This window comes from Onychomys torridus, chromosome X, assembly GCF_903995425.1.
Source record: "Onychomys torridus chromosome X, mOncTor1.1, whole genome shotgun sequence".
Taxonomy (NCBI): domain Eukaryota; kingdom Metazoa; phylum Chordata; class Mammalia; order Rodentia; family Cricetidae; genus Onychomys; species Onychomys torridus.
This window is the reverse complement of record NC_050466.1, coordinates 69,190,757-69,207,623: the sequence shown is the minus strand read 5'-3', so window position 1 is coordinate 69,207,623 and position 16,867 is coordinate 69,190,757. Positions and strand designations below refer to the sequence as shown.

The following is a 16,867-nucleotide window of genomic DNA, read 5'->3' as shown; positions in this document are numbered from 1 at the left end:
CACCAGACAGAACCTAGGACCTCGCACAAGCCAAGTAGGTGCTTTCCTACTTGGCCACTGCGCTCACTTCTTTCTCCAGTTCCCTCATCTCTGAACATAACTTGCTTTTGTGTACTATTCAACTAGTTTTCTAAAACACCATTATTGTTTATATTACACCCACTTGAACAACTATAAATTCATCCAGCTATGATTGGGAAAAAAAAACAAAACCAAAACTGAGTGAAGATGCACTTCCACAAGATATTCTAAAACCACATGTGCATATATAATCACACTGACAAGGGCTACAGAGTTTAATTATTTTCAGATTTAAAAGAATAGCACATATCACAGGGCTGTCACTACTTGGCTTTCTGTATCTCCACAGGGTCTCACAAGGCTCAGTGTATCCTTTTGTTCTTAAATTTGCTCCTATAATATACTATGTGATACCAGGAAGTATTATAGAATATTATTTTAATGTGTGTTACTTTTGTTATGTTGCATTTGTTTGTTGAACTCTGTGAAGCTGTGTTACTGTGCCTGTCTAAAATACCAGATGGTCTAATAAAGAGCTGAACGGCCAATAGCAAGGCAGGAGAGAGAAACAGGCGGGGCTGCCAGACAGAGAGAATATTAGAAGAAGAAATCTGGGGGGAAAGAGGAGAAAAGAGATGGAGAAGTGAAAGGAGGAAGTAGCCAGAGAAGGAGGAGGACTCTAGGGGCCAGCCACCCAACTACACAGAAAGCCACAGAGTAAGAAACAAAGAAAAGTATACAGGTATAGAAAAGGAAAAGCCTAGAGGCAAAAGATAGATGGGATGATTTAAAGTTAAGAAAAGCTGGCAAGAAACTAAGCCAAGCTAAATCTGGGTATTAATAATTAAGACTAAGCCTCCATGTGTGATTTATTTGGGAATTGGGTGGTGGGCCCCCAAAAGAGTAAAGTACCACCACCACCAACAATGTAGCATCTCCCTAGCCATTAAAAATGACTGATTCATGTAGTACTGCATCATTGATACACAAGTATGTTTTTGGATAATTACTGAAAAAGAAGAACTAAGGCATTGGTGTTCTTCTTCTAGTTCAACCACTAGTGTTTGGATTATTTTTGTGTATGGTTTAGGTTTGTTTCGGGTTGGGCTTCTAGTGGTGGTGTGTATGCCATGCAGGTATAGCTAAGAACCACTTATCATCTCTCCTTGGAGACAGCCTTTGGTTGAATGCTTCCCACAAAGCTGTTCTCACTGCCAGGAAAGGCTGCCCACCCTACTACTAGGTGCTTCCTTCCTTAGAAGAGACCTAACTATTGTCACTTCCTCCTCAATCCTCTGGAACAACACAGACCAAGCTTCCCACTGCTTCTTGGAAACCAAACTTTACTTTGGGGGTCTGGTCTTGTCCAGACTATAATGCATGAACAAACCCCAAAGATCCATATCACGGATTCTAGATGAAAGTCCTGGCTCATAATGGCCTCAGCTCATCTGTCTAAATGCTCTCACTAAACTACCAAGAGGAGGGATGGGGTGTACTCTTGCAGAACACTTGCCCAGCATGCACAAAGCCAGACCTTCCATCCCTACACCAAAATCCCAAGAATGGATTGCTCCGTTTCTTGGACTCTAACATGCACCAGGATACAACAGTTCTGCTGGCTAAAGCCCAAAGTGAACTGGGTTTGGATGAGATACCTCTGGCCCCTCGCTTCTGTGCTTGGCTGATCAGCAATTCCAATAATAAGAGAGCTGGATCACCTTTGGCTGAGGCAGGGAATCATTTATCTCTAGTCAAAATCCCAGTATCACAGTCCTGAATGGAGCTTCAAAACAAACGAGCTCCAGGCTAAACTCTTATTTTCCTCTTTGTCTTAAAAACTTCTACTTTAGTGAGCCTGCCCTCCACACCTGCACAGTCATGATTGTATCCAACTGTGGATAAGAAACCATTGAAGGGGAAGGAAAAAATACATTGTGGGAAGGCCTGTAATCGTAGCACTTTAGAAGTGGAAGGTATTAACTCTAAGCTAGCCTGGTATACATAGCAAGTTCCAGGTAGTCATGACTACATGAGACCCCCGTCTCAAACAAAACAACACCCCCCCGACACACACACACACACACACACACACACACACACACACACACACAAACTGTATTGGACATGTGCAGACCCTTTTGCTTGTCACTGTTACCTAACAATACAGTCTAAGAACTATAAGCATTCTTATTGTATGGGTATAACAGGTCATTTAGAGATGACTTGAAGTACAGGGGAATGTATTCAGAGGTTGTAGGCAAGCAAAGGGAATTAAGCATGCATGGATTTTGGGACCCACAAGGGGTCCCAAAACCATCTCCATGGATACTGAGGGAGGTTATATTTCCATCTCCTTGGCCCCTTCACAGTGAACTCCCATTTTGTTCAGTTTGGAAGGACTTCAACCCTGGTGTTTCTAGGTGTAAATGAGTTTTCCCAGCTGAGTTACTAAGCAACAGAGAACGAAGCTACCCCCAGGAAGGAGACAGAGCTGTGAGGTTGCCCTGCCTTACCTTGCTAACATGATGTTGGAGTTTGGGTTGCTGGTAGCTGGTCCTGTGGGACTCCACTTGATGGTATATATCTCTTTGCTGTGAGCTTGGAGGTCATGGACACATGCATCCTGCTTCATACTCCAGATCTAGAAGAGGCATTGGCAACAGTGTGAGCTAATACTGGGCCCCGAATTGAGAAAGGCTCAGCACCATTCATCCTGGTCCACCTACGGTATCACGGCTTAGGTGGCACACCTGGGAGAGGTTCACAAGCCAACAAGGACTCCACCAGGCACGTTAGCAGGTGGCTGTGAGAAATGCCAAAGCACAGAGTTAAGCTAAATCTACAAGGCTGCTGGTGGACAGGCCACAGGAAGGCTAGGTCTCTCAGTAGGAACCATGTACCAGATGTCAAAATTCCATGGAAGAACAAAACGTTTAGTTAAGAAACCAGGAAAATCAAGAATAAAAGACAGTATCAAAGTAATGGTCCAGGTGATTAGGGTGGAAAGGGATGTGTACCATACAAGAGTTTGTCTAGGATTGAGTACCTAATCCCTTTAGAAAGCAACATTACCTTTAATGTCATGTCATCAGAGCAGGAGGCTAGCAACATTCCAGAAGGATCCCATTTGATAGCATTGACCTCATTCTGCAAGAGAGCACAGCATTTCAGAAAGAAATCAGAGCCATTGTGTGGAAAGGCTGGCATTCACCAGGAGCAGTAGCATGCTGCTAGCACTGTAGTGCAGAGGGCCTTTTGGGAGTTCACAGGATATTAAAGATCACAGCACAAGAACCCATCCACCACAAATATTCTTTCTTCAGTTTGCTTTTTATTCATGAAAAAAATACTGCCATATATTACAAAGAACAGCCACACTCACATCCATATTTCTTTGGGGAAATTTTCCTTATTAAGGAAGCCAAATGAAGAATTTGCATACAACAAACACAGCTTATTAAAATCAGTTGTTATTTATTGCTGCTTGAGATAGGATCTAACTACGCAGTACAGGCTAGCCAAGAGCTCCTTATGTATCCCAGGATGGCTGGAACTATTCTGTCAGCCTCCTGAATATCAGAACTACAGGCATGTACCATCAAGCAAAGCTAAAACTAGTTTGTTTCATTCATTCATTTTTTTTTTGTTTTTTTGAGACAGGGCTTCTCTGTATAGCCCTGGCTGTCCTTGAACTCACAGAGATCTGCCTGCCTCTGCCTCCCGAGTGCTGGGATTAAAGGCATGTGCCATCACTACCCGGTCAAAACTAGTTATTTTGAAAAGTGGACTTTGATCATCACTTTCCTATGTGCTTTTACTATGACTGCTCCTGTTGAAATACCTGAAACTTGTTGGATGTAAGATAAAGGTAGACAAAGGTTTATATAACACAATGGCAGAGCCAGGTATCATCCTAAGGCACAAAGACACACAGAAGCAGTTCATATGTGCAGGAAACTATACACCCAGGGGCTAGTGTCAGGAAAAGGCACTGAGAAGTAAGTCCAACCTCCTGTGGATTTGTGTTGTGTACCAGTTTCTTCTCAGTTTAAAACTTCCACTTTGAAGGTAAATCTCTTAAGACAAGTTGTTTGCAGAGAGTTGTAAGTGAGGTGAAATACTGCAGGGAAGCTCATTAAGACAAGAAATGCGCAACTCAAAAAAACTTCCAGAAGCCCCTGAAATTCACCAGATTCACTAGCCCTCAACACCCACCACAAGAGTGTGTATATGCAGAAAAGACTGCTGAGTCACTCTCAAACAAACACAGGGGCCTGGAAGCAGCAGAGGCCAGCTGAACTGCCTACAAGAAACAACGACAAGACAAGCTCCACCATACTGACAGGGAAGCCATGCAGAGCAAGGGGCAGAGGGAAGGACAGTGGAATTTACTGTCTAGGGGTCTCTTCAGAGGGTTGGGAACACTACTGCCATCGACTGCCTCCTCTACCAAGCCAGCTGTCTTGGCCTAACAAACAACTTCTCACACAAGATTATTTTCTAAATAATTTCATACTTCAAAATGTTGTGGTTGAACCCCTTTGTAAGGACACCAAGTTTTTAAGGGTGTGAAATTGGAAGAAGCTGGGAATCCAAGGAGCAGGGTTCTTTGTGACCATATCACAGAAGAGAGGACTACAGAGCAGCTAGATGGTTTGTGTCAGTGTGTGCCTATCTGTAAACCCAAGTGTAAATGAAGTAGTGTACATGTCATCAACTAGAGTTGTAGAGAGAACTCACACAGGCAGACCTCTCCATGACCTGTCTGTCTCTAGCTGACCCATCTGCAATTCCCCATGCTCCCTTCCTGGGAACTCTTGCCATCGTTTTGCATCTCACATCTAACTTCCAGAGATGAAACCAGAACCTGCACACAGGTCTTGGGAAGCAGCAGGTTCAGGACCCATACACGTGGACCTCTGCTCAAGAGCACTCAGCATCAGTGTGAATCATTTGTGGAACCAGGAGACAGAGTTTGAGAGAGGTAAAGTCTAAGCAGGGACAACAGAAATCAGACACAAAACGTGTGCCCCTATTACAAGCTGGGAAACAGACTGGGGTTAGAAGAGAAACAGCTTCAGGATAGAATAGAGAGCGTTAGCAGATAGCCACTCTGAGGTATTTCCTGGACCAATGACACCTCAGCTGGGTTAATTCCATCACTCAGGGTAGACACAGACCCTCACCAGGGCAGACACAGCAGCAAAGCATGGCAGATCAAGTGGTCTCTCCTGTACAATTAACTTTTAATGCAGGCACTGACTGAAATGATGGCTCCTACATCACACTCTTACAACTCCAAACTCTGAGCATCAAAACTGCTACTTACAGTATGTCCTTGGAAGGTTTTGACTGGGCGGTCACAGCTAAGCCTGCACACATGAATGCACATGTCTGTGCTGCATGAAGCAAAGGTAGTGTTGTTCTGCCAGTCCACATCCAGGGCAGGTGCTACAAGGCAGGAGGAAAGAGAGGAAATTTGCCTTATTAACTGAATACAGAACTCAGCGATGCAGACAAAAGCATCACCCAGGAGTCTTGTCCAGTGACCAGGAATACTGGTCCCAGTGTGAATCAGCTCTACTGAAACCATGAAAACCATCCTTCAAAGACCTTAAAGACACTCTCCTTCCAATTTACAAGCATTAAGATGCCTTTGGAGCCGGGTGGTGGTGGCGGCGGCGGCGGCGGCGGCGGCGGCGGCGGCGGTGGCGCACGCCTTTAATCCCAGCACTTGGGAGGCAGAGGCAGGCGGATCTCTGAGCTCGAGGCCAGCCTGGTCTACAAAGTGAGTTCCAGGAGAGGTTCCAAAGCTACACAAAGAAACCCTGCCTTGAAAAAACCAAAGAAAGGAAAAGAAAACAAACAAAAAGATGCCTCTGAAGAGACCCCCAACTTTCTATGAAATAGAAAAACCCATGTGGACAGGCCCAGTTATGTATAAAAGGAAGGTAGTAGTTACTTTTTGCTAGACCACCGATTTCATTATTGCTAATACTTTGTTTCACATTAGTCCCAAGGTTTTTGGCACATCTGTGCTCTTATGCAATATCATGTATTAATAAAAAAGAAACTCCTGGGACTGCCTCTGTATAACCCCAACAACAAACCTACCTGAATGAAAAGGAAACTGTTGTTTGGCTTCTCCTGTGTGGGCATCCCAAATTATTGTTGTCTGCGCTCCGCAAACAGAGGGAAAAGTTAGTTACTATTCTCAAACAATTTCCTACAAGAATGTCTTGTACCAGAAAAGACAAGTAGCCCCCTTTCCTTCTAAGAAATTAACAATGTATTTTATTTTTATTTTACCCCTATATGGCGCCAAGCTGTTATCATTTATACATGCAATAGTGTAAAATATTTATACAACATTTGTCGTTTCTGTATTTCTGACTTAAGTCTATGATATATGCTGTGTATTTCATACCCAATAATGTGATGACACATTAATGAGAGCAACTTCACCAATATGTGGGAAATCTACCACAATTGATAGGAATTTCCCCTCAGCTCTCAAACCTAGAAAACCATTACATAACAGATAAGAAGGCACATCTTCATGTCTTTTAGACATTGTTCCAAAGGCAGTGCTGTAGGAATGAACATTTCCAACAATCCCCATCATTCCATGAACTAGGAGAACAGGTGCAACTGCCATAAAATCCCAAGTATGGATTGAGAAAAATCATCAAACTCTAAGTCAGCTCCATGAGTTTCTATGAAGTTTGTCCCTTATCAGGTCTCAAGAGAATTCTGCCACCTAAAATGGGATGCAGTGGTTTATCAGGTCAGGAAAGGTGGAGCCAAAGGAAAGAAAAAAGAGTCTATGATTAAGAATTGCTCAGCGGATCAAAGTCAACACAGAAACATCCACAACAGTCTACTGCTTCCTGGAGTAATAAACTCTATTATACTGCTTCCTGGAGTAATAAACTTCACTGGGAGATTTTTTCCCCCTCTTTTCATCACTGGGCTGAGAACACATTCTGAATGAAGATATACAGAGGTAAATGTATTATGAAGCAATGCCTTGTTCACAGTCAGCAGTAAGATCAAACAAGAGAAACAATCTGAACCGAAATGAGTTATTTTGCCAAAGAAGCCAACAGGCTAAGAATAAATCCACATCCATAGATAAAAGGGATGTATTAAATGTTGATACTCACTCACCTTATCTACACCAGCACTCAAAATATAATTCCCCTTCTTGTTCCATTTCAAGGCAAAAATAGGGCCTTTATGCTGACCTAAGGTGCTGGCCAGGTTACCTGAAATGGGAAAACACAGACATGGTGACTTCACAGTTCACTTAGGATCACACATAAAGTCTATCTTACTCAACACACGAGGAATACAGAACTTACCATCTTCTGTCCATATTCTTGCAAAACCATCATAGGAACCTGTTGCCAACAGTGTCCCATCACTCTGCAGGACAGAAAAAAGACAAAACACATTAGTATCTGGGTACGTTCCTGGGCCTCCTTCCCACATGGAGCTGGGTGACAGAGCCAGTCCTCTCACAGGCAACACATGCTCATGATGATGGGGACAATCTCCCACGCCCAGGGTCTGTCTATCCACTAGGACCTGATCATGAGCCCCTGGTACCATCATCCCAAGATAGGAACTGAGGCAAATGGAAATGTCTGCCTCTTTGTGTTTGCATGTGCTTTATTAGAAGGGCAGCTGTACAATCATCTAAACACGTGGAGGGTAGAAGCTGCTTACGTTCCAGTCCAGTGAGGTGACATCCTTATTACTGGGAACGTCATGTCCACCTTCGCGAATACAGTGCCTCAGCACAAGCTGTGTGGAGCCCCCGTTGCTGTTCTCATTAAGGTTCCATATCCTCGCAGTGGAGTCTCCAGATCTGCAGAACCAACATGGAGTATTTGATTGTGGTTCAATGGGGGAAATGTGACTGATGTGTGCTAGGTCTCACATAGTCAGCATGTGTTTTGCCTTTTCCACCCTCCTGCTCAGTTTCCTTCCTCATCCCCCTTTTTGGCTTACTGACTTCAGAAGCATCTGCCTTGCTCCCCACCCCACAGAGAAATGACTGGGATCACTGGCTTCACTGCAGTACAGGATGCACAAAACAGCCTGTTCCTCAGTCTGCACACACTGGGGAGATACAACAAATGTGTGCTTCCCTCAAGGCAGTATTCCAGGGAAGAGTGAACCCTCTCATATCCTCCAAATCCAGGCACATATCTGTCCCAAATTCTTACCCAGAAGCAAGTAGGTCACTAACAGGATTCCAGGCACAAATGAACACCTCAGACTCATGGCCTCGAAGGACTGTCGCTTTGCTTGGTGGAATTTCAACGTCCCCATCTATTTCCATTGGTTTCGAGTGATTATCTGCCAAGCAAACATGAAAACATACATGGCTCACCAAACCATTAAAAATTGTATCTTTAGGCACTACTATTTTAAAAATACTTTGTTTTTATGTATCAAAGTCACGCTACATCTGATGACTGCAAAAGTGGGCGTTTCTGCAGTTTGGCGCACATTTGTGTTCTGTTTTGACAGGACTATGCTGTATATTTGTTCTCAAAGTATTTGTGTGCTGCCACATGTGGACACTATAGCAGGTGGTGTCTAGTGGAAAGCCACTCACTGGTAGCCATTTCCAGGCTGCTCTGACTTCTTTGTCTCCCATGATGCTCTTCTACCTTGTGTTTCCACCCCAATGTCCACCATGATCATGCCCATGTGTATGCATCGCTTGTGAGCTGATATAAAAACCAGTTTTCTCACATATGTCATTATCGGAATACAAAGCTAACTCACACTGCCACTCTCAAGAGAATCATGCAAGAAGGCCAATAATTTGGCTCAGCCAGACAGAATACTAGTCCTGGAGGCCTGACGGCCTGAGTTCAATGTCCAAACCCTTGGTGAAGGAAAAAAAGCAACTCCTGCATGCTGTCCTCTGACCACAGCCTACTTGCCATTGCAGCAGCAGAAAGGAGAAACTGCCTTGTAGTAGTAAGACAAGAGAGGCTTCCAGGGTCATCAAAGCAGGTGCACCAGGCCCAAGGAACAGTGTGGAAGTCATAAAGCTCAGGAGGTGGCATCAGAGTTAAGCCTTCAGGAAGCACCATGAACAGCCACCAGAGCTGTGGGTGCACACAAAACGAACCTCTGTGTGTGAGCTGCCAGTGTGCATTAAGACATGTGTTCACCCCTGCTCTGTCCAGGTGCAGGGCTGATGTGGACATCACCTTAACTGTTCTAACTCTAGAAATAAATACTCTTGGACAGTTACCCAATAGGGGCTAAACTACTGGGGGTTTGCAAAGGCCAAACAATATAATGTCTCGTGTCTGAGCCTGCTGACCTTAAAATCACCTCGACTCATTGATTATTGGCATGGGACACCAATGAGATGCTGGGATTGAAGGCTCCCACAAATGACACATTTTTATGTTGGGTGACTTATTTATAGAAGCTTCCCTTGTAATGTGGACACTCACAGAGGAGCAAAACTTCCTAAAACCAAGGGATGTGAATGAAGTTGAAGGTGGTGATCTTGTGGACAGATCGGAAGCAAAGACCAGAAAGCAATTTAACAGACTGGCAACGGGCAGCACTTTACAGTTCCCTTCAGCTATATACAGAATCAAGAGGAAAAACAAACAAAAACAAAAGCAACCACATCTCTTGAAGACGAGAGAACTCTCCACTTACTTATTGCATGGGCTCCATTCTCTTCCCCATTCACGGTGGCTTCTCCATTCTTTGGTGGGTTTTGCTGGGCAGCAGCTGCTGGTGTTGTGGCTGCTGTAGTTGTGGCTGTGGCTGCGGCAGCCGCCGCCGCTGCAGCCGCTGCATTGGCTTGCTGCTGAGCGAGCTTCTCCCGAAAGGCTTGCTGTCTTGTCTGAACCACATCGGGCATCACAGCATCAATCAACGATAGGGACTCAATGGGACGCCCATCAAATACCGTGCCATCCTAGGAAAGCAAGACAATGGTTACCCATAGCTACCATGGACCAGAGAAATTAGCACAGACTAGGAATAAGGTGCAAGGGAGTTTTGAGGTGGGATAGGGTTCGAGGGCAAAGAGGGATGGGGAAGTGGATGAGGAAGACTGTTCATGGAGAGCTAGCAGTAAAGATCATCCTTAGTAGAGATTTGATAACTGTCAGACTGTACTTTGGCATTAAGGACATCTGAACATTTTCCTTTTATCCTATGACAAAACCTGCTACCATCAATGGTTACTCAACCAGTAGGGCAGCTTTGCCTCCTTGAAGGATAAATCTCACTGTGTGTATATGGGAGGGGGGTCCCGTGGCGGGGTAGAGGGGAGACATTTTCAGTCATTAACACTGGAAGCATGGGTTTATATTGCCATCTAGTGGGTAGAGGCAGGACATGCTGCTCACTATCCTCAGGTATACTGGAAATTTCTCCCCTAGGCACCACAGCCACAGAGATGTAGTGCTGAGACTGTTGGTAACCCTGAGTCACAAAGGTATAGTAGTGATGAGACTGACAGAAGCCCTGACTGGATGCTACTACCAGACTGGGCACCTCTACAATGGCCACCATTAACAATGGAGGAGGAATAAGCCCAATATAAAGACAATTGCACCACTGGATGTGCTCGACAATGACTCCCTGGTTTTAGTGTAGAGATGAAATATCACCGTGACGCACCAGGCAACGGGTTCACTTGATCCTAATACATATGTTTTAGTGTCCTTTGTCTGCTTCCTATCTATCACACAAACATATCCACATATCCTTAAAACACAGAAGTTCTTCCCTGAGGAAACACTCCAGATATTTGAATCATGAATCTCCAAAGAACCCCAGGCTGTCTGCTGGATGGAAAAACAATGTTTCCACATGCTCTGAATTTCCAATATCCCAGAAACGGAGAGGCATAAGTTTAGGTTGAATACTGTCTAAACAACAAATTGCTCTGGTCGGGGGTTTTTTGCTTTTAATTACAATACAATGTGAAAAATAATACAATGTGGTACAACATCACCCATCAGTCACCTGGCCCTGGATTCTGGCTGTGAGTGGCCCTGGCTGACCAATCTTGATCTTTCCATATTACTTTCTTCTTTCGTAGAGAGTCATAGTAATAAACAAGTGATTGTGTCACAAAACATGGTCCTGTGGCTGGGGAGACGTCTCAGTGGTTGAGAGCACAAGCTGCTCTTCTAGATGACCTGGGTTCGGTTCCTAGCACCCACATGGTGGCTCACAAGCTTCTGTAATGCCAATTTCAGGCAACCCCATGCCCTCTTCTGGCCGTTGTAGGTACCACAAACCCAGTGGTACAGACATGGATACAGGTAAAACACACATACACATAAAATAAAAATTAACTAATGAATTTAAAACAAAAGATCACTGTCAATACTGCCACATTTAAAACATATTGTTGGAGTTCTTTTTTTGTTTTGTTTTAAATGCCTGGAAACACAGGACAAAGATTACAAAGATGATCTACCCGCAGACAAACAAAAGCCCCTTGGAAGATGAGAGAAATAGACATCAGACATTACTTTTATGTTTTGAAGGACAATTTTTAAAGTAAAAGATAATACAGAGAGAAAGTCTGGGCAAGATATTTCTAAGGGCAGGATCAGGTTCCGGGAAGGAGACAGGTGGCATGTGTCAGGGCAGGCCAATTGAAGTACATATGGAAAAAGTACAAGGAAACTTGCTCTTTTGTAAGTCAAACAAACAAACAAACAAACAAACAAACAAACAACACACACAAAGTATGAACAGAGGTATCCTGCATGCATACCTAAAGCTGCTCCCAGAAGCCAAAGACTATTTAAAAAAAAAAACTGACAGAGGCATGCTAATTCTCTCTGGTTAGCTAGTCTGGAAGGACCTAAGAACCAAAATAATCCAGGTTATTGCCACTGTTGTCCATTTCCCACCAGAACTAGTTATTAAGACTCTGTTGCTGGTCTTTAAGATGCAAGACACAAATCAAGCAGGAACTGAGCTGGAGGTGTCTTCCTATAGGATACCTTTCATAGGGCTAGAAGGTACTATGAAAGCTGCTGAGAAAGAATTGCTACTCAGCTATGAACCACACACGCTTTGTACCACCAATCCACCAAGCAAGATGTGTCCACTGATACAACAGTGGCCCGATAACTGCTTTCTGATTGGATTTGAGACCAAGTCAGAATTCACATCTGGTACTGCAAACCTAGCCAAAACCCTTGTGGCTAGGGAAGATACTGTTATGGTTTTGCTAAATGGACATGATGTACTTATCAAATTCTAAATATTTATGTTTAAGCACACAGATTAGTGTTGCTATTAGCTTTGCAGTGGGTGATACTCACTACAGAGAACTGTAACTGGTAAAAGTGCTGAAAATAAATGACCATTGAATATGCAGCTCTAAATTGGATCTCTATATTACCTGCTCTAAGGCTCAGTCTGAGAAATCAAAAGAAGTGGACAGAGAAAGAATGTAAGAGCAGGAGAAATAGGTAGCGAGTTACAAAAACCTGCTGTCCAAATTTCCCTCTGGTTATGCCCCCTGTCAGTTTCACACAAAACACAGACTATACATGAGCATCCAGTAAGGGCCCTCTTTGACCAATCTGCCCTGGGAAATCAGAAAGAGAGCTTGTCTGCTCATGCAAAGCACTGGGCCAGAGTAGATGAAAGTCTAAGTAGAATGAATTGATTGTTTTCATCAGCCAACACCTTGTGATTCTGCAAATTCACACAAGGGGGCACCCAAAGCTTGCTGATGGTGCAGTGGCCTGCCTGTAGCTTCCACTTTTTACCAGGTACCTTAGAATGCACATGAGACCCATGTGTAAGAAGCATACACATTCTCCAGAGATCTAGAGGTCTGCTAGGGGGAGGCTGGAACTCTGCCATATTCTCAGGAATGAACATACCTCATTGATGCTGATCTCCGCCTCCACATACTGCAGTCCCTTCTGAAGAATGGAGATGAGGGCAGCCGGTGGCACTAGTGTCCCATTGATGTTGGACTGGCTAATGTGGCTTTCGATCCCAAACGTGAAGGCGGAGTGGGAAAAACCTGCAGGAAGAGGAAAGCAGAGGTAGATTAGAGCGAAGTAGGTGGAAGGTGTGGGCTGGAGATGTGAACATGGGACTGTGTGCACCAAGGGGCTGCAGAATGAAAGCTTAGCTTCTGAGTTAGGATAGAGCAGGCAGGGAGACTGGAAACATAGAAGAAAGGAGAAATGGTGCTGGTGTGTGCTTAGAAATAGCCTTTGATGGCAAAGCTTGGCTTTTACATGGGTGGTGAGGAATGGAACACTTTAACCACTGGACCATCTCTCCAACCCCTAAATGCATTTTGACTGGTATTTTCAACTTAAGATGGGTTTAATGGGAGTCAACTATATCTGACACTGAGAATTCCACTATAGTTTAGCTGTGATGTATCCCCCAAAGGCCCAGTGGCTTGAGCAACAGCCAGTGGCACAATTGGGTAGTGACAGAGCTTTTAACAAGTGGGATCTAATAGGAAGAAGTCAGGTCATTGGGTGCGACCTTTAAGGGGACATGGGGGGACTTCCCTACCCCTTCCCGGCTTTCTTGCTTAGCTTCCTGGCTACCATGAAGTGAGCCACTTTGCTATGCCACATAGTCCCACCATGATGTTCTTCCATACCACAGACCTAAAAGCACTGAGACCAAAGCAACCATGGACTAAGGCTTCTGAAAGCCAGAGCAACCAAGTCCTCCTTTAATTTGCTTTGCTTGAGGTTGGTCATGATGAAAGAAATCTAACAGAACTACACAGGCAACTCCGGAAGGTGGGGATACAGTATAGCTCAAGACTGTGACCATCTAAAAATAGGTTCACTGTAGGTATAATTTATTAAAACAAGTGTGCTGAGACCCTAGAACAGTGGTTCTCAACCTTCCTAATGCTGCGACCCTTTAATACAGTTCCTCATGTTGTGATGACCCTCAACCATAAACTAGTACTTCATAACTGTAATTTTGCTAGTTATGAACTGTAATGCAAATATATGTTTTTTCTGATGGTCTTAGGTGACCCCTGTGAAAGGGCTATTGGGGGATCATGACCCACAGGCTGAGAACCAGTGATTTAGACCAATATGACCTTTTTCTTTGCAAAAGGAAATGTGCACACATTTAGACATCAGGACCAAGGTGATGCAGCTTCAAGTCAGGGGATGTCAAAGGTTGCTAATAAGCCACCAAAGTCACGAGAAATATGGAAGTGACTCCCCACACAGCCGTCAGAAGGAGACACTTGGCAAAAGCTTCACCAGAGACTTCTACTCTCCAATAGGTAAGTGAACATTGGGGGTTCCCTATCAGACTAAAGTGCCTTCTTGATTGAGCTGCATGGGTAGGTACCAGGACGGGTTTTCATTAGTATTGCTTTGTAGGTCTTAAATATCTTACAGTTGTGAGAATTAAAAATATTTTACTTGAGAACTAAAATCACTCATTGCAGAAATCACATTGACCATGACAAAACAGAATTTTGTCCCACATGAGGCTCTATGAGCACACCTGCTACTTACTACCCATATGGCCTATTTTGTCAACAGGAGACATATGTGTCTAGTCTTTTAACTATACACTATGAAGAAACATTCTGACGATGTCTCACTCACTATGTTGACAAGGCTGGCCTTGAACTCAGAGATCCACCTGTCTCTGTCTCCCAAGTGTTAAGTAAAGGAACACTTGTCACCATGCCTGGCTCAATTGCTCTTGATAGTAATTTTAGTCTGATTTCCTCTGTCATGAGAAGAAAGATCATTCTCCCACATTCCAATCCAGGAATGAAGTACCCCTCCCCCAACCAGTCCTTCATCCCTAATACTTTTACAAAGCAGGTCCTTAGGTTTTTGTTTTGTTTTGTTTTTTGGAGGGTTTTTTTTTTTTTTTTGGTTTTTTTTAGACAGGGTTTCTCTTTGTAGTTTTGGTACCTGTCCTGGATCTCACTCTGTAGACCAGGCTGGCCTCAAACTCACAGAGATCCGCCTGCCTCTGCCTCCGGAGTGCTGGGATTAAAGGTGTGCACCACCGCCGCCCGGCTCTTTGGGTCTTTTTGATGATCCTATAACCTGGCTTGCACTGGTGGTCTATCGTTCTGCCCAAGGCATATTTAAAATGAACTCCCTTCAGAAAAGCCAACTGGTTACCTGATTCCTGGAGGTAGCGATATACCAGAAAGTTCACCTCGTCGCTGGTAATGCTCATCTTAGCCTCACCTTGCGGCGATGAGGTCTTCGTCTCTATCAAGTGGGAGCCACCCTCTGTTAGAAAAACACCAAAAATACGGTTTTGAATACACTGTCTGTATTCACCTTCTGAATGTGTGTGTGTTGGGGGGGGTTGCTACAGATAGGTCCAGGGCCTTGTATATATTAGGCAAGTGCTCTACTACTGAACTATACCCTATGATATTAAATAATGTTCATGTTTTCATACACATGATGGAAATTCATGACTGATTCACACTGTATTTTCTAATTGTGCGATTATATAAAATTTCATAGTAGCTTGGGGCCTAGTCTACCTATGGCCCTGGTTGATCGCCACCAAAACATGTGTACATGTGTACACAACACACACACACACACACACACACACACACACACACACAGAGAGAGAGAGAGAGAGAGAGAGAGAGAGAGAGAGAGAGAGAGAGAGAGAAAGAGGGAGAGAGAGGCTATATATGTTACATACAGATAACAATACTAAACACTGCATTTACTATTACATATTATAACATCATATACATACTATAGGTTGACCAATTACCATCATATTGGATTATATAAGACAGATGTATTCATGTGTATGACAGTTGATTTTAATTGTCAACTTGACACAATCTAGAGTGGTTTGGGAGAAGATTCTCAATGAAGAACCATCTAGATCAGCCTGGCTTATGGCCATGTCTGTGAAGGAGTGTCTTTATTGTATTAATTGATAAGAGAAAGCTCAGCCCACTGTGAGAGGCACCCAGGAGGGGCTGGGTCCTGAGTGTAGAAATAAAGAAAAAGCAAGCTGAGCACATGCTCACATTCAAATTCTCTTTGTTCTTCCTGTGGACTAGCTGCTTCAAGTTCCTGTGTCTTGACTTCTCAGTGGTGGACTGTATCATGAAACTGTAAGTCAAATAAACCCTTTCTCTCTTAAGGGGAATGGCATCTTATCACAGAAAGAGAAATGCAACTAGGAGTGGGGTGTGTGTGTGTGTGTGTGTGTGTGTGTGTGTGTGTGTGTGTGTGTGTGTGTTTTTTATACATACCCCAGGAAAAATGTTTTTCCCAAAAGAAAACAGCTGGCATCAATTTTAGCGTCCAGATAGACTAATATATAAACCATACTAAGGAAGCCAGATTCAGGGTCAAGAGACTGCACAATCAGCTGACTTTGTATTTGGTGAAACCGCAGTGCATTATAATTCAGAATGTGCTTGGTAATGAAACCATGCACACATGGAACCCTGACTCGACATGGGTAGATGTGGCTGGGTCAGGCACTAAACATTTTCCCACATAGAAGACGCCTGAGCAGACTGGTAGTGATATCAAGCCTTCCTTGGGAGAATGATGGTGTGGGAAATAATTCATCAAAGTGTCTTCCCCTGAGGGAGTTTAAAGGGGTCTGTACCATACACCTAAAGGTCACACAGGGTATGAACAGCCGCAAGGAATGGTGAACAGCTGTCAGACTGAGTAGCTTACACATGTCACCTTGACATCATTTGTGTCAGAGCTTCAGGTGAAGAGGTGCAGTGCAGGGAACACGAGGGACAGAGAGAATCCCATGGAAACAGACTCTGCTTCATCAGTCTGTC

General features: G+C 43.9%; 1 protein-coding gene across 14 annotated transcripts in view; it reads right to left on the bottom strand.

Annotated features, from left to right (window-relative positions):
• LOC118573676 (F-box-like/WD repeat-containing protein TBL1X) overlaps positions 1-16,867 on the bottom strand; it is a 158,938-nt gene that overhangs the window by 8,125 nt on the left and 133,946 nt on the right. For all 14 annotated transcript variants that reach the window (XM_036173967.1, XM_036173975.1, XM_036173970.1 and 11 more), the window contains 11 exons: positions 15,201-15,314; positions 12,939-13,084; positions 9,727-9,991; positions 8,259-8,391; positions 7,756-7,897; positions 7,389-7,452; positions 7,195-7,292; positions 6,139-6,199; positions 5,354-5,475; positions 3,097-3,171; positions 2,538-2,665 (listed from right to left, as the gene is read on the bottom strand). In XM_036173967.1, coding sequence (XP_036029860.1) covers positions 2,538-2,665; positions 3,097-3,171; positions 5,354-5,475; positions 6,139-6,199; positions 7,195-7,292; positions 7,389-7,452; positions 7,756-7,897; positions 8,259-8,391; positions 9,727-9,991; positions 12,939-13,084; positions 15,201-15,314 — 1,348 coding nt within the window. The remainder of the gene's footprint in view (positions 1-2,537; positions 2,666-3,096; positions 3,172-5,353; positions 5,476-6,138; positions 6,200-7,194; positions 7,293-7,388; positions 7,453-7,755; positions 7,898-8,258; positions 8,392-9,726; positions 9,992-12,938; positions 13,085-15,200; positions 15,315-16,867) is intronic.